The 23,514-nt window shown below is 37.3% G+C and overlaps 1 protein-coding gene across 1 annotated transcript in view; it reads left to right on the top strand.

Annotated features, from left to right (window-relative positions):
• RAB11FIP2 (RAB11 family interacting protein 2 (class I)) overlaps window positions 1-6,332 on the top strand; it is a 29,553-nt gene extending 23,221 nt beyond the window's left edge. The window contains exons 4-5 of the mRNA XM_010143648.1: window positions 2,233-2,278; window positions 5,945-6,332. Of these exons, the coding sequence (XP_010141950.1) occupies window positions 2,233-2,278; window positions 5,945-6,172 (274 nt within the window). The 3' untranslated portion in view covers window positions 6,173-6,332. The remainder of the gene's footprint in view (window positions 1-2,232; window positions 2,279-5,944) is intronic.
• The last annotated feature ends 17,182 nt before the right edge of the window (window positions 6,333-23,514 follow it).

Below are 23,514 nucleotides of genomic sequence, written 5' to 3'. Positions count from 1 at the left end.
GAGCCTGCGTCTGCTCACGCTCACCTCAGGCTGGAAGCTCTGGCAGGAAACCCTGTGGGGCTCAGCGAGGCCACAGAGCTCCCACCTTACTTAGCAGACAAAAAATGTTATGTGCAACCTCAGCACCTGTTTCTTCCTGGAGAAGCAGTGTATTTCCCACATATCTCTTCAAAATATGAGTTAGAGTATACATGACGTTGGGGTTTTATTGGGGAATATTTTGTTTAATAGTTTTACAGTTTTTGCAGGTATATTTAAATTGCTTCATGTGAAATCTGCAGATGTGCTCTTTTGTAATTGCAGCTACAATGTCCCCAATGTTACGGAAATGACTGCAGGTTTTTTAGCTAAAAAAAAAATTTAGTCTCTCTTGCCTGTGATTTATATTTCTAATTTTTGAATGTAACTTTTTGTAGTCAGAACTGCTGCCCTTTTTGTTTTCCTAGAGTGCTAGAACTTATTTCACAGAAACTATAAAGTCACTGAAGGCAGTGAAAGATCTTGCTTTTTTAACCTTTCAGAAAGTCACCCAGTTGAGCAGTCAGGCTGTATTATTCTATATCTTGTCTAACATGAGGAAACAGTCCCAAAAGAAAGATAGCCCAAATTAACGCCACACTTCATTAAATAGAGACATTCTTGGTTTTCACCAGGCTAATTCGATCCAGTTCAGTTAACTCATTTTTTTTTTGTACTCGGATCACAAAAGGCAGCCATGAATGAAGAGAGTTCATCATGTGTTTGACACATCAGTGTGAAACTAAAAGGCGGGCTGTGAGGGAGGGTTCCTGCCTTTAGCTTTTTAGACAATACCCAGTGAAAGAGGCCCCTCATTCGGAACTGGTCTCCAGCAAACTAGGCAGACTGCTGCGGATCACTGTTACAGACAGGTATAATGGGAATTAGCTGGGACTCGACTCGTCAGACACCTCTTGATTTGTAGTTGTGACTATTCATGTAATCCAATCTTTATCTAATATCCTCAGTCCAGCAGATGGTTCACAGGACTTCTGTAGGAGCAAAAGACTGCCGACTTTGGAAATGAAAAATGATGCACAGAATAAAAAATTGTAATGTAAAAAAAAAAAATTGTAAACACTTTTTTTACAGAGAAAAATAGGATTTTACATAATATATATTTGTAGATAATGTTCCTTCCACTTTTACAACTTGAACTATATGGCTTATAAATTCAGATAAAGTGATGAACAGTAACAGAATATATGTTCCTTACTTGAAGATACTTTTGTAATAAAATGCAAATGTATTTTTGTAACTTTATGCATTATTCTCAGTCAAGAAATGTCCCCCTTGACAGCTAGTACCTGCAGTCCAACTAAAGAGTCGAGCCTGTGATGTGAAAGAATGATGTCTGCTATGATGCTACCAAGTCAATAGTATAAGTGAGCCATAGCCAGATTCTGAAGACACTTTCAGAGAGTTAGTTTTCTCTCCAAACTTGGTGTAGCAAGTACATGAGAATGCAGCAGCACTGAGTTTTGAAGTTACTTCAGCCTGAGAGACTCGTGCATCCTTTCTTAGGCCTGGCACTTAGATGATCGCTGCTTTTATCAATATCAACAGCACTTTTACAGCTGAGGAAGAAAAAAATCTCAACGCAACATCGTCACGAAACAGCTTTGCTTTTTAGAGATGTGGGATAATCACTAGGTCTGTAAAATAATGGACTATTGACTCAGTTTTAAGTACAGAACAATGCTGCCGACAGAAGATGGCTTTCAGCTCTGACTTAAGCTGGTGATGTCACTGGAGTTTCTAAAGGACCTTTCTGCTCTAGCAGCTGCCATGAAAGCTGGGCACACACACGAGTCTGCAGGGTGGTGTGTTTTGTAACAATCGCATCCCAGGGATCTGCTTCTAGAATATTTCATTTAAAGTATCTCTTTTTTGCTTAGAAGCTCAAGGTAAGTCTAGAGATAAGAGCTAGGGAAGCTCTATGTGCAATAACCTTTCTTGCATTTCTTAATTACTTATTCAAATTTTATGACAAAAAGAATACAAAAAATACAAAAAATAGTCAACAGAGAATATATGAAACTTTCCATTAACTTTAAGTATTTTCCTACTTTTCCTAAGTTCAACAAGTCAGGAAAATAAATCATATTAAATATTTTATAGCTGTATACCCAGTTCACTAGCGCCTTCTCGTAGGTGTTTGGGTCGGATAAGTATGCACTGCTAATATTTGGGGTTTTGGTTTTTTCCCCACAGTTTTCATATGAATCCTTCTGGCATTGATGACCTCAGGAAAACAACGGTGAGTTATGGGGTGTTACGGAAAGCCGTCAGTAAACGCTAACTAATTGCTGCTGGACACAATATGAGCTGTTATTCTTGATTTACCTCTTAGAAAATTACAGGCTTAATATAAATTCAGAAATAAAGAAGAGTTTTGCAGTTAATATGCATTGTGATGGTGTAGAGAAGGCAGGAAAAATTGGATCTTTGCACAGAAACTATAAAGAAAACTGTAGCTTTGGGTTATTTCAGATGACTCTAGACGGTCAGCTGAGGAACTGTGCATGAGGCAATGACGTACTAATTGACCTGACAGGAGTTTTCTATCACTATAGTCAGAGACTCGAGGACAGTCCTTAGATGGCAACTCAAAATGGAAGTAATGAACTGATCTATGATTGGATTAATAATACAAATAATAAATGAGCAACCTCTCAGAAAACACTAAAAATAGAAATACTAAAGTTATTATTCAAAACACTCTTTTGACTCTAAAAGTACCTAGAATAAATTGTGTACTAAGAAAAGACCAAAAACCTCACAGATTTCCTTTGCAGCGTCTTTGTTTGAAGGAAAATGAGGTCTTACTGTTCTGTGAATAGATGAAATCTATAAAAGTGGGTTTGTTTTCGGTCTTCAAAATCTGTGGAAAACAAGTTTCACAAGCAAATATGGCTTCGTGCTGTTGTTTTGTAGCTGGTTTATGTAAATGATTTGTAATAACATTTGATGTTATTGTAAAACCCCGAGTTTTTATAATGTAAGTAACTGGTGGGAGATGTCAGACTATAAGAAGGCTGCCTTTGATCAGATAGTAAACTGAATTCTACCAGGCAGTTACTTAATCTCTGACAAAAAGCAACATCAAAAAAATGGATTTAACTTAGCAGCTATTGTCTGTAAAGTAACCATAATTACAGTTTATATGTGCTCGCAAATGGGCTACCACAAATCACGTAATTTATTGCCGGTACAAGCATCAGTTTAATTCTTTCAAGAAAAAAGATGTGAATTGTTTTATTTAAAGGATTTAAAGGTGATAAAAGAAATCCTTGATGATTTTTCTTTTGGAATACCAGCTATCCAAAATGTCAGTTGCAGGATTATGAGGTGGTGCTCATTTAATACAAAATACAAATTAGGAGGAGAAGAAACTATATCTCAACCGTAGTTCTGAGTGAAACCATTTGAAATTTTTTTTTTAAATACTCGAGATTGCTTTCTAAGGTGTTTGAAGTAATTTATTATTAGGTATTGCAATAATAGCCTTCACCAAGTTATTACATTTCTTCCTCATGCATCGCATTTAGTAATTATGTTTGTATGTCTTCTACTCTGGTGCCAACACCTGTCTCTGAAGGCAGTGTTTAAATGGGAGCAGTAGCCAGTTGAAAGGGCAGCGTGAGCTCTTTAAGGCCTAATTAAGAACTGAAAGGAAGATGAAGTAAGTAGGACAAAAGATGTGAAAGTAGCTTAGATGATATTCCCAGAGCAGGATTCCTCATTAGAACAATAAAGAGATGATCAGAGATTGCCAGGCCTTCGTTTTATCTAATTCCATTTCCTCTGGCTGTCAGTGTGCACCCCAGTAGTATTTTGTAGCTGAGACAATTGTTCTTTGCACAGCTTGTTATTTAGAATAGTTTTTTCTTAATATTTCAGTATGAGATTCATGTTTTTTGTTAAAATTGTAGTATCAGTTTTTGTAAAGATGCAGTTGTTCCTTACGCATTGAAGTATTGCTTATTTACTCAAACCAAACATTAAAAATCTTAACTTTAACATCCTTACACATTTAAGAATCACTTATTTGCTCAAACAATTATTAAAATCTTAACTTCAGCAATACTTATTTTAAATACTAACATCCTTTAATTAGAATTTTCTTGTGTGATTAATGTGATAGGTTATTCCCCACAAACTGTATGGAGCATATGACTAAACATCTTTAAAGCATATGTATTACACATAAATTTTAAGTAAACTTTATAAAATCATTAAAGATACAATTGCATCTTAATTCCTCTTCCTTTATGAAATCAGAAAACTAGGCAAAGTCCGTGGTTTAGTTGTATAAAAGATGTCTTCTCCAATATCTACAAAAATTTAGTACCATAAGGATAAAATTTTCCTTCCTTCTTGTAGAAGAAAATGTGCTAAAAATATAATGACCACACAGTTATTTTCTCTTCTATACTTGTTGGAAATCAATTGCTCACCAATTAATAAATTTCATCAAGTTAGCCTTTTTAATACAGCAGGAGTTATTGATCACCTACAGTGTTGTAACTTGATAAATTTAAAACACTGAATACAGGTACATAAACGTGACGTTAAATATCTCAAATATAGTGAGAAACCCTTAAAAGCAGGTATTTCTGAGAGCTACTATTAGAATATAATTGATGGAGAGAGACTGATTGATCTGTCATACTCCGGGCTATTTGCAGCGCACCACCACTTTTAATTAGGTTTATTTGAAAACTTTGGCCTCCTGCGTATTTTAATGATTCGACATATACCAATGTGCAAATATGGAGCAGTATGGAAAGAAAAGGAACAGAGCATCGAAAAGGAATGAATATGACTTTATTATGTGATGTGCTTCCTAGCTGTGCAGGCTTTATCATTTTTAATGCCAGGTTTCTACTGTAAACAAAAGCTTTCTTGGGTTCTTCTTCTACCCTGTCAGAGGCGCGGGATTTGAGAGGCCAGATTGGTTTACTTGATTAGAGGTTCCATCTGAATCAGATAAAACTTACTGCTTCATGTGTCTAACAGTGCTAATACTTGTCTAAACCAACACTCAGTCTTAGTTGCACATTTCCAAATTTTTCATCATCTGCTTACTTAAAGTCACAGCTAATTCTTCTTCACACAGAGTAAGACATTCGAGTTCATAGTGGTTTGGATTGCTTGTTGCCCTTCGTTAAGGGGACTAATTTGTCCACCTCTGCTAATACCTGCACTTACTGAGTCACCAGGAATCATTACAGAAACAATAGTGTTTGCCCTGCAGCTGAATTCGGGGCTCCTCCTGCTTTAGAGCAAATTAGGAGGCACTTTTAGTACTACTTTTAGTAGTACATGTTTCTGTTTGAAGCGCTCTGGTGCAAATAAGATGCAGCCTTTTAGCATCACCTGAAGTTTAAATTTGAAAGTTTTATTATATCATTCAGAGGCCAAGGCCTGGAGACCCATTCATGACTAAAAACAGAATATGAAAGACAGATGAGGACCGATGTCATTTAGAGCTATGTAAATGTTTTGCTATGATACACTTAAAAATAGTTACAGGAGGACTGGAATTCTCAGGGCTGTTTCCGTTGTGCATCAATAACGAAGGTTACCATATAGCTGATTTCCAAAACAGGCCTGCTGGCTGTTCTCGTGGTTTCTGTTCATATGGACATTAACTGTGTATGCATCTCATGGAGAACAATATCATTTTTTGAGATGACTGTGTGGGAAACTTCCTTCAAACTGGGCAACCTGTCACCAGTTGTGTGCTCCAGTGAGGGTCTTGGAGAAAAAAGCTCTAGAGCAAATGGAAGTGTGTTGTCCTAGAGAAGTTGCTGCTGTCAGGAGGTGCACATGAGAAACACAAAAAGCGATAATGCATCAGTTTGTTCCGAGCACTGAACTATTTAATAAAATCCAGTGTTTTTTTTAAACTTACCTGTAGGATGGAAATCCTTTCGATGCCACCGCAGGATACCGCAACCTTACTTACGAAGAGGTTTTGCAGGAGCTGGTGAAACATAAAGAGCAACTTAAGAAGAAGGACACCCATATCCGTGAACTCGAGGATTACATTGATAATCTTCTTGTACGAGTAATGGAAGAAACACCTAGTATTCTCAGAGTGCCATACGAACCTTCTCGGAAAGCTGGCAAATTTTCCAAAAGCTAAGAGTGATACTTGATGGTACTTTAGCGGAAGGAAATCACACTTTAACGTTTTGACTTCTCTTCATTCCTTTTCTCCTAAGAAATTCCAGGAATTAGGGGAGGACGGGACTCTGACATGGGGGTTTTTTTGTTTATTTTTTACTCCAAACACTAGCAGGGACTGCCAAAAGTTCGACTAGCTAAATAACCTTTTTTGTTTGTTGTTGATTTGGGTTTTTTTGGTTTTGGGTTTTTTTTTTTTGAAAACAACTTTAGGTACAGCAAACTTATGGTAGAGTAAATAATACACATTAAATATGTCCATGCAGTTGCTATAATAGCTTCGTGTTCACCATGTTTCAGCTGGGAAGCCTCTTCTGTTATGAATGTTTTCTTGAATGATCATTGGTGTTATGCAATATCTCGATTCTGATACTACAGCATGCCATGAAGACCACCATTTTCAAGCCAGTGTAGTAGGCTTTTCTAAACCCAAGTGTGGTTTGTTGCCACGGAATGTAGTTTGTTCTACATGTATTAGAGCAAAACAGTGATGGACAATCTTTGCAGAGTAAAAGCTGTGTTCTCTACAATGTGCTTTTTGTATAACGATGTAAAAAAATACCATGCCATTTCAGTAATGGCACATGCTGGAGTCAGTTATTTTACACTTAAGTGCTGAATTTTGTGTATAATGATTGAGCTTTGGTCGTGAGCTCATGACATCTGGTTGTTTTGAGAATCTTTTTGTATGAAGTTACTGCATGCCTTTTCATACACGTTGAAGTACTTTGAGCAGTGTTAATAGAGTCGGAGGTAGGACTGGAGGAAGTATGGAATAAAGAGATGAATACTTTCGTTCAGTCAAAGTCTGCTACAGTGAAAATGAGGGAGAAGTGAACAGGCTGACTAAAATAGACGTGATAATTCAAAAAATACAGAATTGACTCAATTTAAGGTTGAGTTTTACTTTATATATATCTCTCTTAGGTTTTTGAAATCCTATGACAATGAAGTACATGCCTTTAGAAATAGGCTGTGTTGCTTAAATACATATAGCGTACTTAGAAAGGCTTTTCATTTAAAATAACATCTGTACTCCTTGTAAGTACTTCTAAAAGTCAGTTTTCATTGAGGCAAATGAAAAAAGAATGTAGTAAATGTCTTCCTGATCGTTTAATAATTGTTTGTAAAATGACTTACGAAAAAGATACCTGCTACTCAATAAATTGGCAAAATACAGTGACGAATGTATAGTGAGAAAATACTGTAGGAGAGGAATCCCCACAATATTAACACAAATAGATTTTAATTTTAATTTCCCTCATAATTTCCCTCAGATGGATTGTCTGCTGTGAAACAGTAAGATGCTATTAAAAAAAAGTACAGAGAGTATTTTAGATTTGTATTTAAGAAAACTGTCTGTCTTACCCTCCTCCTTTTCTTTTTCTACACCTGATCTGGTTTTTTTCTTACAGCACCATGTAATGGCTGCTGCTGAGGAGGAAAAAAAGCTTGAAATGAAATTACAATTTTTCGTTGTTGTAAAAGATCTAAATATGTTTTCATTTTTAAAACTGCAAATACTAGTAAAAACTTGAATAATTGTAATCTGGAAAAGTTGAAAAAGTTCTTCTATCTGAATGCCTTTGACAATGTTAATATTTTGTGACAGCACAGAATTATTGTTGTTAGAAAAAAAAACTTTATGCAGTTCTTTTCAGATTTCATTTGCTTATTTTTGGCTTTTTTCTTGTTTTCCTCTTTCTTCTTTTTTTCTTCTTTTTTTTTTCTTTTAGCAACTACCTCCCATCCCCCTAGCGCTATGTCCCTAAAATGTATGCAGTTCGTGTGTTCCCAACCCACCGTTGGGATCCCTTAGCGCAGACCCTTGTGCCTGGATGGAGCCCGAGTGATTCCAGCCCTACCGAATCGTAGTGCTCTGCCTTTAGCCGTCGGTAGCACAGAGGCGGGCCCACTTCATCAGGTAGTCTCTTCTTTTGACAACCTAAGGGTTTATCAAGGTCGGTACCTCATAAACCATGTGAATGTTCTTTTGACCCACTTAAGATCTAAATGACTGTAAATTTGTTGTAATATATTTGAAGTGCCAAAGGTTATGTACTAAGGGATGGTACGTTTACTGTTGGAAGTTAGGGTTTGCACTCAGTTAGATTTTAATTTCCTGATTACACCAAGATATATTTCAGTTACTCAGTATTTCCATAGAAGTTCTTCAACATTTTCAAATGTTTGGCCGAAGCGAGTGGTTTTCTTGTATTGTTAATGGGGAAGTGTTGTGCAATTCTTTTGAATCCCACAGTCATTTTCAAACTAACTGGTATGAGACCATCTGCAGTATCTACAATGATTGAGTCATACACACCAGTGGGGTTTAACAAGTAAACTAACCAAAGAATATGCTCCAATGACTTTTCACTTGCCAGCCAACTTATAATTATTAAAATGAAACTCTACTATATTTAGCACCTCTGAAATCACTTCTTTTAGAATGTAAATGTAGAATATCAAACTGCATAATTGACTAAAAGCAGATCATTTGACATATTTGCATACCAAGAACGATAAGCAGATTAAAGGTAGCGAAAAGATCAATTTTTGTGCATTAGTGAAGAAATTTAGTGAAGCTTTGAATGTCCTATCTAGTCTTTATCTGATCTGTAAGTGAATAAAAGCACCTTTTGTTTCTAACGACTCCTCAAGAAAGAGGGAAGAACAACAAATGCAATTTAGGAAAAGGTAAAGTTACTAAGAGAGGCAGAATGGGACGTTTACAATTATGAAAACATTTTTATAGAGTTCTTGTAGCTAAAGGTATGGGCTGCTTTTGGAGCAGTTCTGGAAAGATTACGTGCACATCATTCACTGCTTAGAATGAAAATTTAACATTTTTCTATATTTTGAGGTTTTTTTTGAAAAGCATCTTCACCCCACATGTATTTTTTGAACCATGAAGCTTTGAATGAAAACATTTCATACAGAGTAATTGAAAGCGAAGGAAAGTCTGTGTCTCCCATAGGATAAAATTGCAAACTTTCTTGCAGATCATTTTAAAACCATAGTAACCCGCCAATAACAGTCAGTCTTTCTTGCCCTTTAAAATGTAGGGATGAAAATTCTGGACACCTCTACATCACTTTCATTTTTTCTTTCTTCCCTCTCAAAAGATGAGCATAGGGGTTCACCATGCACACGCTCTATTTTGAAAATACTCTCTGAAGCAGCTCTGCTCCTAGCCATGTACTTTACTTTAAAGAACAAATATCAAGGCCATACTTTTAATGCTGTAAGTAAGAAATTTAAGCTTTCTGTCATTCAAGAAGGATGTTTAATATTTATACACATTACCTCTTGCTGCTGTATTTTGCGTTTAGCTTGGTTTTCCACCTACTAATGAATGTAGCATTCTGCCTAGATTATACATAACTACATTTATTGCTCTTGGCTCTGTATCAAGAACTGTTTCTAAGTTTCCAGCTGTGAAAATGTTGCCTTGCTTTTAGGAAGGTTTTGTGATTTGGGGACCTAATGAAAATCATGCTCATTAGGTACTAGACTGTATTTCTTTCTGTACAGGATGCCCTTTCTTAAATGCATATTAATCCAAACAGAACTGCTGTCCTATTATATGTTTACTGCTGCACTGGAGGTTTATTTACACTTCCAGCATTAAAGAAATATTATTGTCCTACGTCAAGTATGTAAAGTAAGCTCATGCTTTTTTGCTCTTAATGTATCCATTACTGTTTTAGATAGGATAGAGGCGTTAGCTGTGAGCTTTTAACACGGTGATGTTTAACGCGTGTTGACTAACTGCCTCTCTTTGAAGTACATGGTGAAGGATTATAGTGCTGCTCTGTTGATGATGGTAGGTTTAAGGGTCTGTCAGCACTTTTGTTCTGAAACCCTATTTTCAGGGATTTGTAACTTCTAAATGTAGATATGGACGCTGGGAGTGTTTAATATGCAGTGGGTAGCACTTTAATCTGTTTATGAAGGGGTTTGAGATTTGTTTCTGTTGAAGAAGTCATGGTCTTCTAAAGCATGGTGGGCATTTGCTTTATCTTCCATAATTTGTACGTTGGAGAAGCCACTGTATGATACAAATGGTAGAGCCATTCCTACTCGTCTTAGAAGCTTCCAGATGTCTTGTATTACAATGTACTATAAAAAGCTGAAGATCCAGGTTATATAGGAAGTCTGTAAAAGATAGGAACTTTACTTATATCTTTAAGGTTGATTTTGTCTCGTGCAATCAATGGTAGTTTGTCTACACTTAATAATGGTACGGTATCACACCTATATGCACACTTGAGAACTATAAACATAGAATGCATGAAAAACTTTATTTTTGTTCCATTATTGCAACTTCAGCTCCTTTAATTTGGTTAAAATGTTATCTTAATATTTTAATTTCTGTTCATTAAATAAATATTGCATGTCTAACACTAATAAAGCACCACAATGCACTACCGCAGTATTTCTTGAATTGTGATATTAATCTGTGTTGTGCAAAGCATGTAACTCTTAAGCTCTGCTCGAGTATGTTTTGGGAAGAACCATGCCGTTACGGCTCTTGGATCACAGAGAGGCGTATTTCTTTAAGGACAGCTCCAAACGAATATCCCAGCTGCTTGTAGGGTGGGCATTAAGGGGGGAATCTCTTCAGTAGTGTCCAACACTTAAAATTAGTGAAAAATTTGCCATGTTCTTTAATGTGTTAATATGTATGTCTCATTTTGTATGAGGGCTACAGTCCCTTCAAGCGCACCACTCCTCTGAATTCTGTGACAGTGTAAATATTACTAGGGGAGCTTTGGCACTGCAGGCCAGAACTACATTTAGCATGAGGACAAACACTGTGCAAGTTTTGATATGGAAAACATGATGCATATTTCTCTTCATGCTTGACAGAATAAAACCCAGCCAGAATGACAGAAACTGGAGTGTTCGCTCCCACCTCCCAGCCCCATAGGTATTGTTTTCAATGCTCTTGCAAGTTTTTCAACACCCATTTCTCAGAAAAAAAATGCTTTTGCCTCTCGTCTTTTCCTCTTTCTTGAGGCAACAAGCCAGCAGTCTGTCCCCTGACAGAAGCAGGTTTTCTGGATGCTAAGGAGATATGAAGTGGTTCTAGCTCAGGAGAAGAACTCTGTGAGTAGTTCACTTGGAGGCTTGAATTTCGCTGGCATGCGATTCTTTTCCTTGCATTTAACTTGCTTGGTGACTGGGTCCTTCGTCGTACAGCTATACAAGGTTTAGAAGGGGTTCTTCTCTTTGAGGGTCCATGGACTGTGGTGGTTACGGGAAATCATAGTCTGTTTTTGAGATGTACGTGTACTTACACATGTTTTATTATGCAGGTTTCCATCAGCTGTTTCACTCCACGTCTCGCTGACTTTGCAGCTGTCCCGATGGGTGAGTAGATGAGGAATGAGGACACAGGAGGAAGGCGGGTTTCTGAAAGCACCACGCTGCATATTAAATACCGGTTCCCATCTGTAATTCACATCTGGTAACTAATCTCAGTTCCTGTGCCCAATTGAAAATGGAGCCAGCACAATTTCCTACCTCAGAGGCACAGTGTTTGTTAGTTGACACCAACTGTAATTCTACTGACGATGTAAGAGCCCGGCGTAATTAAATAGTTTCCAGTTTCCCCAGCATGGAGTTGGGTTTTGAGTTTTCATTACTTAACAACTCAACCCCCTAATAAAGGTTTTCAAGGGTGTTTTAAGTATGGTTTAGCAGTTAAAGAGCTATTGAAATATTTAGATGTAAACTAGAAGGATTGTTAAGGACAATTCTGTCTCCAGTTACATTTATTAAAGTTAATTCTTTATGGAACCATACAGAGTGAAAATCAGGGTTCCATTTCCATATTTTAAGCTGTGTAATTTGTTTTTTATGGGAGTGTTTTGCAAGCTCTGGCTGCAGCTCACTTGGGATGCATTGCCCTTTTGTGTAACGCTGGGCACGTTAGTAAAGTTATAAATAATGCTGATGAAAAACAAATCCTGTCTCTCTGCATTAATAAATTAAATGTTGGATTATTTTGTTGGATTATTTTGTAATAATGTCATTTTATGAGAGGTAGGAATAAGTCTGTCTGCTAAAGGAAGCTGTTTTCTCTTGTCTGTACTCCTAACTGAGTAATGAAGACAGAAGGCTACCACATTAAGTACAGCCAATTTGGAAACCATGTGGGATTGTCTGTGTAATGTTTATATAAATATCACTATAATCAATGCTGGAAGCCAGTGGCTATTACAGGGAGATTATTGCAGTGTATTTATAATGTCTTTTTACAGCATTTAGCAACGTAGATCCGTCTTTGATAAATGGGTGAGTATTTAGGACAGAAAAGTGGCAAAATTCTGTTATGTTTATACTTTAAAAGTAAGCAGCTTCAAAAGGTTTCAGGGACATTCAGCATTTAAATGAAGCTAAATATTAAGGGGGAAAACTTAATAGGATGGTCTTTTTTTTTCAGCTTTAACAGTATCTGCTCTGTGACATAGAAGGGATGAGTAGAAGGAACATTGGGGAGATTCCGCTGTTGGGATCCAAAAAAACCAACAGACAAAGTGAGCGGGACTAGGATTCAGATTTTAAGGGCTCTGTTTGCCCAGCATGTGCCAGGTTCTTTCTGTAATGGGAAGAGTTAACGCAGCATCTTCCACTAACAAGATTGGTGTCAGGGTGAAACCCTGTCCCCAAAAAAGTGGGACTTGACCAGAAGCATTTTTTGTGAGGTGTGAGGCAGGCGTTGGGCAGAAGCACAGTGCTGTAGCCACTGTCACCTCTGCTTTGTTAGTCCCTCGGACTAGAGTTAGTTTTAGGGATTAAACCAACCACTTTCCTAGGGAAGTTAGGAAGTGCTTGAGGAGATTTGGTGTGTGCAGTTCGAGGCTGGGCAGATTGCCTCTGTTGTTACTTGAAGTAGGTGTCTGGCACAGGGACCTGTGGAGTCTAACAAAGAAACCGCCAAAACGAGCCTTATCACCTCTTTCTCTAAATGATTCATTCCAGGCCTTCCTAGGTGATGAATGTCTCCTTCTCCGATAACTTGCTGCTCACATTATGAATTCCTTGAAAATTGACTCCCTGGGACATCTTTACAGGAGACGACAAGGCTCTCCATTTAAATTTAATGAATATTATGTAATTTGCCAAGAACTACTTCAATGCGTTAAAAAATCTGCGTCTTTGAGGACAGAGCTTTGTCAGAATGATGGCAGCTTGATGGCGTCCTTTAAAAGCAGCTGCTGACTCTCCAGCTATGAGTATTTTCTACACCTAGTAAAATGTTGTCCTCATTAAAGCAGCTTATTTCATTAACTTTTAATTCATAGCTTAAATATGCTTAGATTTTCCTAATTGTAAATTACTTAGTACTTATTTTTAAGGAGCACAGAAGCACACAAGGCAAAATGTTTTGAAAGAAAAATATAGTCTTGTGCATAGCAATTGCGTTTGGATAAGCATTGTTTCAATACGCTATTTTAAGGAGGTTTTGTGCGGTATTTTAAACTAAATCATTAAATGTGTATAAGAAGAAACTATTCAAAGTGTTCGTGCAATTCATAGTTTTAATCCCTTTATGGGCACGTGCTCCAATATTCTATAGTTTTGATTCAAAAGCTACCACAGTTACGTATTTTAAATTGGAGGATTGTGAGATTCCAAATTATTCTTTTCCGAAGTAGACAGAGCCGAAGTATCTGATAGACTCTTTTGTGATGGTAGAAGTTAAAATCAGCTCTGGGAGAATTAAAGTTCTCCTAAAACTTTGTATTAACCTTTGTGTTGAACTGCAGCGCAGCCACACTTGGGTACGTAGCCTCAGGAGTCCTTTATCCAACAGGCTAGCATCAAGTTTGCTTTATTTCTTTACAAATTGGGGGACAGGAGAGTAAGTATCAGTTTACAACAGGTGCCAGGTACTGCTTTTATAGACCAAGGAAAAAAACGTTGATGCTTTGTGAGATGTGAAGTATATTGAGCATGAATACCAGGCCTACGCGTTTCCAGGATCAGATATAGAAAACTTTCTATTTTCTTACATTTTCACATTTAATAACTTGTATAAATAACCATTTCTTTATTGTGAAGGGCCAGATTATTCTTGGCTACGACACAGGTAACAGTTCACTTGCTTAATATTACTACTGCTTAAGACCCTCTTGTAATTGGCCTCCTCACACAGAGGACTGTGAATTTTGAAAGACTAAATGAAAAGAACATCCAACAGCAGTGAGGAGAAATAAAGTAATCCCAATTAAAAGCAAAACAATCGTGTGATCTGAACTAAGATTCAGTTGGTGGATTTTTTCTGGTATTTTTGTTGTAACTGTCCAGTATAATTGCTTTGGAAAAAATCTCATCCTTCATGTTTGATGGTATAAACTTTACCAGCTCTTTATAAACCAGATACTAAGTTAAGGACTTGTGCTTTACCTTTGTTTCATCAGACATGGTTTTAAGAGAGTTGATGCAGCTTTTTATGGCTGCAGTTGATCATGGCTGAATTATGTGTACTAGTGGGGTCTGAGCTTTTCTTTCATCTGTTTTGAGATTTTCTGTGTAGTTTTAAGTTCTGAACATTTCACCACAGTCTATTTAGAGCATTACTTAAAACTTGTTCCAGTTCTCTTCATTCTTACGCACAACGATGTGCTAAACTACTCCAGAAACCAGCTTAGCTCTCACCATATTTGGAGGCTGTTCCTCTTCTTTGCTTTTGGACTGTTTTGGATGGGGACTTATGTCTAAAGTAACAAATGAAATATGTGATGAGAGCTGGCTGCCAAAAGTGGGATCAAAGCAAGTTTCTGAAGTGCTCATTGGAAAACTATCTTGAACTTTGGAAGGATGACTCGAAGCCACAGCCTAAACAGAGCAAAACATAATGAAATAAAAATCAAGGTGGGAAGAGAGGGCGGGAGATGTGTGTCCCTCTAAGACTGGACTGTCGCTTTAGCCTTAGGGGAAAGGAAGCAAATCAGCAGATGAATTTCCAAATGTGTATCGATCGAGATGGGTTGGTCAGGGTGTTCTTCATCTGCAAGCCTCTTTGGGCTTACTACACGGAAGTGTAGCAGCTAGCCAAAGATCATTCAAAATAGAAGGTAACATCTGCTGATCATGTCATGTGAGACATCATTAACTTGTTTGAAAAGTTGCCAGATTTAGAGATGTGTTCTCTTAAATACATCCAGTGACTTCCTCATCTAACTTTAAAAAGCTGAGAACAGCTTCATTAGTTACAGCCAGTTCATCCCGATAAAGAGGAGACCGCATTTTCTCCTGTATCCTTCTAAGAAACATGTTGACTTGCAGAAGAGAAGTGCTGTAAGTGAGCGGACAGCTGTCCTTTGTGGTTGAGTGAGTGTGTTTAAAATAGCTGTCATTGAAGAAAAGAGAGTTTTGTGTGAAAAACCTAAGCCTCTCTCACAATCACGGTGTCTCTCCAAGCCCAAGATTTTAAGGTGTTCAGAGGTAGTAAGAGAAACCCATTCAGCAGTGATGGTCTTTAGCAATTGGGAGTAGAGTGTTTAGTTTAAAAAAAAAGAGAAATGTTGATTTTAGGAGGAATAAGACAGTTTTTAGATGGTTGCTGTATTGAAGATTGATCAAATGCTAATACATAAGGGAGCTGTGGAAGGGGAGAGCATCTCTCTCAGAATACGTAAGGTGAAGAATGAGCTTGTGTTTTCCTGTGGTAGGCATGAGAAGTAGTAGCTGCTGCCTTACGGGAGGCAATAACTGACTCACTACAGAAAACATCACACTTCAGGAGTGTGTTAGATGCTATGAACACAAATAGTAACAGATTTCTCAGATTTTCCTAGTGTCTGGAAAAAAGCACACAAATTTTCCCCCACAGTAAATTGCTTGAATTACAAGCTGCTTCTGCTGCATCATTTGGTTGTCCTTTGACTTGTCTTTGAAAGAAGAAAATATGGATTTTAGTCTAGCTAAAGCTAATGGTGTCAATGCTTTGTTGAAAGACAGACACATAAACAAAGAGCGATGCAGTTATAAAGGAGGAGTTACCAGGCTTGTAGAGTTCTTTTCACAACTGACATCTTTCAGTAAAGCGATGGTCTTCTGGCAGGAGTGCAGTTTGTGATGTGCTGGGGAACATCCTTCCCTCAAGAAATCCCCGTACAAAGTAGCTGTTGCTCTAGCTTGGGCAAAGCTACTAGCGTGATACGGGCCAGTGAAATAACCACTTGCTGCACTCCCAAATGCAAAGTGATGCTTCTTCTGAAGTGTTTTAGCAGGCAGCACTTTCTCATCAGACCACTTTAAATGATACTGAGGGATAAGATCATCACAGTATAAATCTTGCAGGACTTTGTCTTTTTCTCCTTGCTATCCTAGGACTGGTACCTGGACAGCTGAGTTGGTGTCTGGAACCTTTGAGCAAGGTGGTTGTAGCCCTTGCAGTTTGCACAGTAGCAGATCTCAGCATGACATCTGGATTGTTGTCATCCTTTTGCTATGGTACCCAATGGCACCACTGTGTATTACATCAGCTTCTGTCTCTCAACTGCTGGAAATTAATTATTTAGACCATTGGAAAACTGAACCTCCCTGCTTCTGGCAGGTATAGAAAGTGTTTCTTTTGGATGTGGCCCTGGAGTTTACACTGCCTGTTGCTGCCTTAGAGAAAAGCTGGCAGCATGTCTGCTAAAAAACATGCGTCTCTCAGACCGCTTCTCATGAGCAGCAAACCTCAGGAGGCTCACTCCTGATTCAAACTTCTTTTCCTTTTTTTGTCTCCAGACCCTAACTAAGGAGCAAGTTGTGGAATGCTCACTAAGTGTCATGATTTTTTCCAAACTTTGGCATTAATGCCTGATTTCGGCATTATACCAGGTTGAAATGGGCTTTAAAGACTACGAAATTAAAAGCTGTGTAGATGTGGTGCTGAGGGACGTGGTTTGGGGACTGTGGCAATGCAAGGTGAACGGTTGGAAGAGACTTTCAAGATCATTGAGTCCAACCAGATGATTCTGTGAAATTCCAGTATTAAGAGTTATTCCCACTTTGCACTGGTTTTAATGACTACCTTAGATGCAGGGCAGCAGATCCTTAGCACACCTCTTTTCAAAGTAGGGATTAGCTGTGCTGCCATAGAGGAAAAATTAAGGCCGAGTATCTATCCTGGTCCCTAGGAACGAAATATTTTGGCTTGTTTGATGGTAAAGTAACACAAAAAATAGTGTGTTTGTAGCCCAGGATTTTTGTGAGATGTCAGTATCATCCGTCTGTGTCTTTCTGATGCTTTTCCTTCCTCTGGCACTCAGCTGAGTGGTTGAAGACATTGATTTACACAGCTTCAGTTCTGAATATAAGCTTTTACTTGAGATACTGGAATACTTTCTCACATGTTGGTGCACCTGTACTTTCAATTTGGCTTCAAATCCATATAGATCATGCACTTTGGCAAGTGGTAAAAATTAGCTGAAGAATAATAAATAAAATGGCACAGTGCCTGAGCACGTTGTGTTTTCTTTATTAATGTAATTGCTCATTGAACGTATTTTCCAGATACAGCTCTGTATATTTAAGTATGTATCTGAATAACTTCACTTTTAAATTCAAGAGTCAAGTAGCTACTTTGTATGCTCTGCTTATCTTAAATAGAGTTTGATTTAAAACATTTATCTTCCCTGGTATCATCTCCCATGTCAAAGCACATTTAAATCATGATCTGTTCCTAATATTGCTCCTGTTTAAAACAGTATCTGAGTACAGAAAAGTTTGTTGAGCGCTCTGTTATTTGCCCACTTTGTAGTTATTAGCTGCTCCGTCATTGTTTTGAGTAGCACTGAAGCTGAGAAGGAGAAGCTTCAGCAAAGCAAACTTTTAAAAATTCAAGCCAGGGTCAGGCTCCAGGGTTAGTGGCAGCAGAAGACTGCAATTCAAGATGTGTCCAATTATGCAAAATCATGTGTTGAGTTACAGCCTCAGGTCTCCGTGGGGATCCATGAGGTTGCCTAGGTAGAAATATCAGAGGAATTTCAGGAGGGGTTTTCTTTTGTTTCTACCTTAACCTTGACAGAGAATGATGCAATTCTGGCAGTACTCGTCATTTTTAGATCAGTAACTCAAAAGGAAAACTGTTATTCCAGGAACGGGCAGTAGTGCATCACTTCAGTGAAGGCAGCAGACCCAGCCTCTGACTTCAGAAGTATTTGGCTCCTTGTCGCATATATTTTTTGGCTTGCACAGGTAGAACATTCAGACAACTCTGCATCTAGAAATAAATCACGTGAGGGACAGCAAGAGATCCACTAAGGCAGAGCAGATTTTATTGATTATATTCTTAATTTTTAAACCAAATACTGTCACAGCTTAGTGTGTTTTTTAAAAGATCTTCAGTTTTCCTTGCTCTTAATTTATCATTTCCTTCAGATAACTGGAAAATGGTGCCAAGTGGTGGCTCCCAGAAAGGCTAGAATGGAGAGGTCAGACTTAGTTTACTTAGATGATTTGTGTGGAAGTTAGGGTAATTAATTTGCCAAAAAAAAAACAAAACCAAAAACTGTTTTACTTCTCTTCTTCTGGGTGAAAGAACTTTTAAAGTACTTATCCGTAAGCCAAAACACTGTCGAGATATTTTGTAGTCTTCCTACTTCAGAAAACATCAGAACTTATCACCAGTACATTTTCTCAACTTCTGTGTGAATCTGAGGTATAAGGTTTCATAATTTTGATCATTTGCATGAAAGCATTCTTAAGAGAAACAGATTATGTACAGTAAAAACAGAAACACAGTGCTGAATGTGTTTAAACAAGTTTTTGCATTGATAAACAAAACTACTGGCTGCTTTTTTCAATCATGCAGACACAGAAAGAGTCATTAGTGCTTAGTAAAGAATTTCTAGAGTGCTTAGGACAAGTTACGGCTGGATCCTCTTAAAAACCTCAAATCTTTTCTAATAAATGACTCATAAAACTATTGTTGCTATGAAGCTTTTCAGAAAATTTATATAAGTGAAAGGGCTTTTCACCATTTGAACAAATGTTAAGTTATTGTAAATCTCTTCTTGAAATATGAGGGGAAAAAGGGTTGCTTTTGCAGAGCATTTCGCTTTCAAACAGCCCAGAAATTGAGTTTCAAAACTCACAAATGTAATACAGAAATCGTTCAAATGTTTTTGGCAGAGTGATGCTTCCTACTAGGCAGGGCTAAGGCACCTGGAAGGAGAGTTGTGCATCTCCCGCTGTAATTAGCCCGGTACATGGGAATTTGCTGTCCAATTAACTCTGTAACAGATCTACTGAGCCAACCAGTCTTGTCTTGTCTTACGTGAGGAAAGTGTATGTATTTGTAAATATTAACCAAATTCCATTGAGTCATTGACAAACAAAGTAAATTCTAAACCCCAACTCTTTTCTGTTACCCGCTGGGATCTGCTCTCATCTTTTGGTGGTGTTTAGCCCCCAAAAAATCTCTTCTGCCTTCCACAGCTTTCAGGTGAAATCTTGCTTTAAGCTCTCCCATGAGTAGCTTTTTCTTCCTCTCCAGGATCTGCCACATTGAAAGCACTTACCTCTACTCCCTGTGTATCCGTGTGGAGTCAGCCATTACTAAGAAGATAGTGACAAACCCTTAGAGAGGAGAAAAAGTTTGATTTAAACATCTGTCATCTTCATGTCCACGTTGGAAGAAACAGTCTGTGCAATAAGGCCACTAGCAAGTCTAACCAAGAAGACATTCTCAGTCAGTTTTTAAAATATCTAATGACTCGCTGGGATGGGATGTCTCTTTCCACCGAGTTCTATAGGAACATTTTTATCATAGAGTAGCTCCGGTTAGAAGAGACCTCAGCTTGGATCATCTTCCCATATCTTCAGGCAACATCGCCTTTCCAGGAAATCTATGGTAATTAAAGTTTCTTCACAGGAATGTAACCATGTTTTTGGCATCTCATGTTTTTGTATCTCAAAATGCAGAACTGAGATGTAAAAATGAAAAAAATTAACCTCTTGCAATCCGCTGTTCCTCTATGTTGTCCAATTGATGTTAACAGGACTATGTGGGATTAGGCCATTTTCTAATCAGCCGAATAGTCTGATAACGATGGATCCAAACTGATACTGCAGAACTCCCCTGGGATGTGTAAAGGTAACTGTTGTCTCTGTGCTGACGTTAAAGCTAAATACTACTTCTAGGAATCCAAGAGCAACCTTTTGTGAAAGCTAATATAGACAGGTAATGTTAAAATTTATGGTTTCATTCTGATAAAAAATATTCAAGCTTTATTAGTAGCAAGATTATTTTGGAAGCAGTAAGAACAACCGCAAGTTTTATAAAAAAATATTATAATATTGTATGATTATATATTAGTCACAGGTTATGTTAAAAAGTGCCAGCTTGCAAGAAGGCTAAAACTATGTCTAAATACACTGTCACATAAAGTTCCTATTTGCAACAAAGGAGAAAAAATTAAAAATCGCTTAGGACTTATAAACAGGTGTAGCTGTAGACTGAAACATGAAACATTCAGTCTATTGATTTATCTACTGATATTAAAGGAAAATTATAATAATCTAGAACTTGGCAAAGGATTTAAAATGTTGTGAGGTTACCATTACATGAGTAATACATTAATCTATTCAACAAGTACTTTCAATGGGGGTTGAAAACACATGGTAATTTGGGTGCGTTCTAAAAAGGAAAATTCTATGAAATTCTTCTTTTTTACTTAAAGGTCAACCAGTACGTACCGAAAGATTAGACCAAAGGAAAAAAAAAATGTTTCTGTGAGCCGAGCCAGGCTGATTTAAATCAAAATAGTAAAAAAGTTATTTAAATAATGTTAATAAGCAAGCAGAACACCTTTAGAGCTGCTTTTCTTAAGTGTACGTATATGCAGGGCACTCTATCTTGTATCTATTATTTAGGCACTTGCATAGATTTTTTTTTTAATATTTGCAGTTATTATGGTTTGGATAATGGTTGTATCCTCATTTGTGTAGAAACTATAATGCATAAAAAATCTAGGAATCAATCTTGTTGATGCTACTGAAGTAAATTACTCTAAGTAGGCTAGTTATATAAGAAAACTATAAATTCATCTAAATTCAATTATTAAACAAAGGGGATGTTGTATTTAATTAGAAATTACATTCATCCTTATCCTTCATAATTTTAGAGATGATAGATCTCTTCCTCTTACACTGTATTGTTAGACACAGACAGAAAGAAGAGAATAATCTCTCTTCCATTTTTCAATTCCTGTTTGATTTTTTTCAGCCACGGATGAACAAATCAGAACTGGTGGAATAAACTGAGGGGGAAAAAAAAAAAAGGATTCTTATACAAAAGAAAAGGACAGTCTTGTCAATACCTGGCTTTAGACTTCAACAAACTGATGCAGATGTTTAGCCAGGACTTCAGCTAGCTCAGTAGCTTGACATTCTTCAACATTCAGAGAAAACTTGTGTGAATATTTCTTAAATTTAAATGGTTGAATAGATTATAGTAAAATTAACACTAACAAAATTATTGTGAATTTATTGAAATGCAATTATTTTTGAGAGATTTTTAAAAATCTAACTTTTGCAATTGTTTCTGTTAGTCACCCAAATTTATAATGGGTAAGTGGAAAACAAAACAAAGAATATGAAACTTGAGATACCTAAACCAGCTGTTGGAGACTTCCTTAACTGAGAGTCCAGTGCAAAGTCTGCTTGAGCTGAAACCAGATTGAGCACAATAAAAGCTAAATGTGGAGAGATATCGACCAAGCCTGAGGAGGACGTGAACTGTGCTCTGCGTTCCGTATGAGCAAAATCATGGTTTTCCTAATACTGAATAGTAACAAGTAAAAAGTGTTTTATCTTGCTTTAAAACAATGGAATTTGGCCACAGTACTGATGCTTATAAAACAGAAATTATTTTTAATCCTCACATTTTACCATGCCTTTATCGTTATTGAACCCCTCCGAACTCCCCTAAAGTAAGCTGATACAGCTCAGGCTGTAACTTGGAACTTCATGTTTGAAATCCCAAGTCACTGGACTGAAGTAAAACTTGTGGTTCAGAAAGGCACAATATTTTCATGCAAAGAAAGTGAAACAAAAAGAACAAATCTCCTTTTGAGAAAGACTTTATTATTTGGGTTTGCTGGACTTAGTTTTTTTTCCAGGGAGACTTAGGGTGCTTAATATACAATAATTAAAAAATTGGGATTTATGATGATACTTCAAGATATCATAAAGGCTTATGCAAACCAGAGCTCAAATTGCAGTTGGTTTTGTTCCTTGGAGCTGTTTAAGCTAACAAGAACTCATAAGTTTTACAGTCTAGGTTTTTATGAAGCGTATTATCCCAAATGGGTCAATCTGAGAATCACTGTAGTGAGGGCTTGTTGTATTTGGCTGGGATCTGCAATTGTTAGGAGTCAGTCCAAAATTCAGTGAAGTCATGGATTTTCATCAAGTCAGTATAGATTATTATGGGCTAGACCTGTCACACTTCAGCTAACAATGACCTCTCTTTACATGTGCATTCCCTTTCTGAATTCAATTACCAAGATATCTATTTCTTAAGCCCTACAAAGTACTTTTCTTGGGAAAAATACCTTGCCTGTCAATTTTTCAACTTGTGATTATAAGTAGTCGTGGTAAATCCTGCAAACTAGAGTGAGCCTAATCCTGGGAGAGAAAGACCTATGCAAGTATTGAGCACAGGTATCCAATTTTTCCGAAGAAATGCGAGTATGTTTAAGTATTTAAATCATGAATATTGAAAAAGATGCACCAGGAAGTTCAGGGAGTCTCTTGCATTGCTTTTCCTGAGAAACTATTGGGCTAATTTCCACCTGAATTTATTATCACATAGAAAATTGCTGCGGTTAGGAAAATTGCTGCTTGATGTACAAAGAGGCGCATTGTTCTCCTGAAAACAAGATATTATAGCGTTTGGCAGTTGTTAAATTAGGGTTTACGAACTGTGAGTGTTCTACAATGTTCTCCTGTACCTGGTGGGCTTTAAGTGTTGATACATCTCGGAATGAATCTTGTAAACGCTGGTCCCATGGGTGCACTCCGGGTTTGGAACCGTTGTTAGAGCAAATGGAATAAAGGTTTTGATAATCAAGTAACATACATGCTGGCTGTAGCATGTAAATTACACCACTTCTGTTTCTCTAGATTCCCTTTAAAAGTACTTGATTGGCAACCACACACTTTGTCTATGGTTAGAGATTTTTTTCTTACATTCAGTAGCATATGTGGAAAGTTTTTTGCAATCACTGCAGGTTATTCAAGAATGCAAGTGAATCTAAGGACAGAATTCAGGTATTTAAGCTAGCATTT

Source organism: Buceros rhinoceros, unplaced genomic scaffold (genome assembly GCF_000710305.1).
Source record: "Buceros rhinoceros silvestris isolate BGI_N320 unplaced genomic scaffold, ASM71030v1 scaffold10069, whole genome shotgun sequence".
Lineage (NCBI taxonomy): Eukaryota > Metazoa > Chordata > Aves > Bucerotiformes > Bucerotidae > Buceros > Buceros rhinoceros.
The sequence above is the reverse complement of the archived record's forward strand: the minus strand, read 5'-3'. Positions and strand labels throughout refer to the sequence as shown.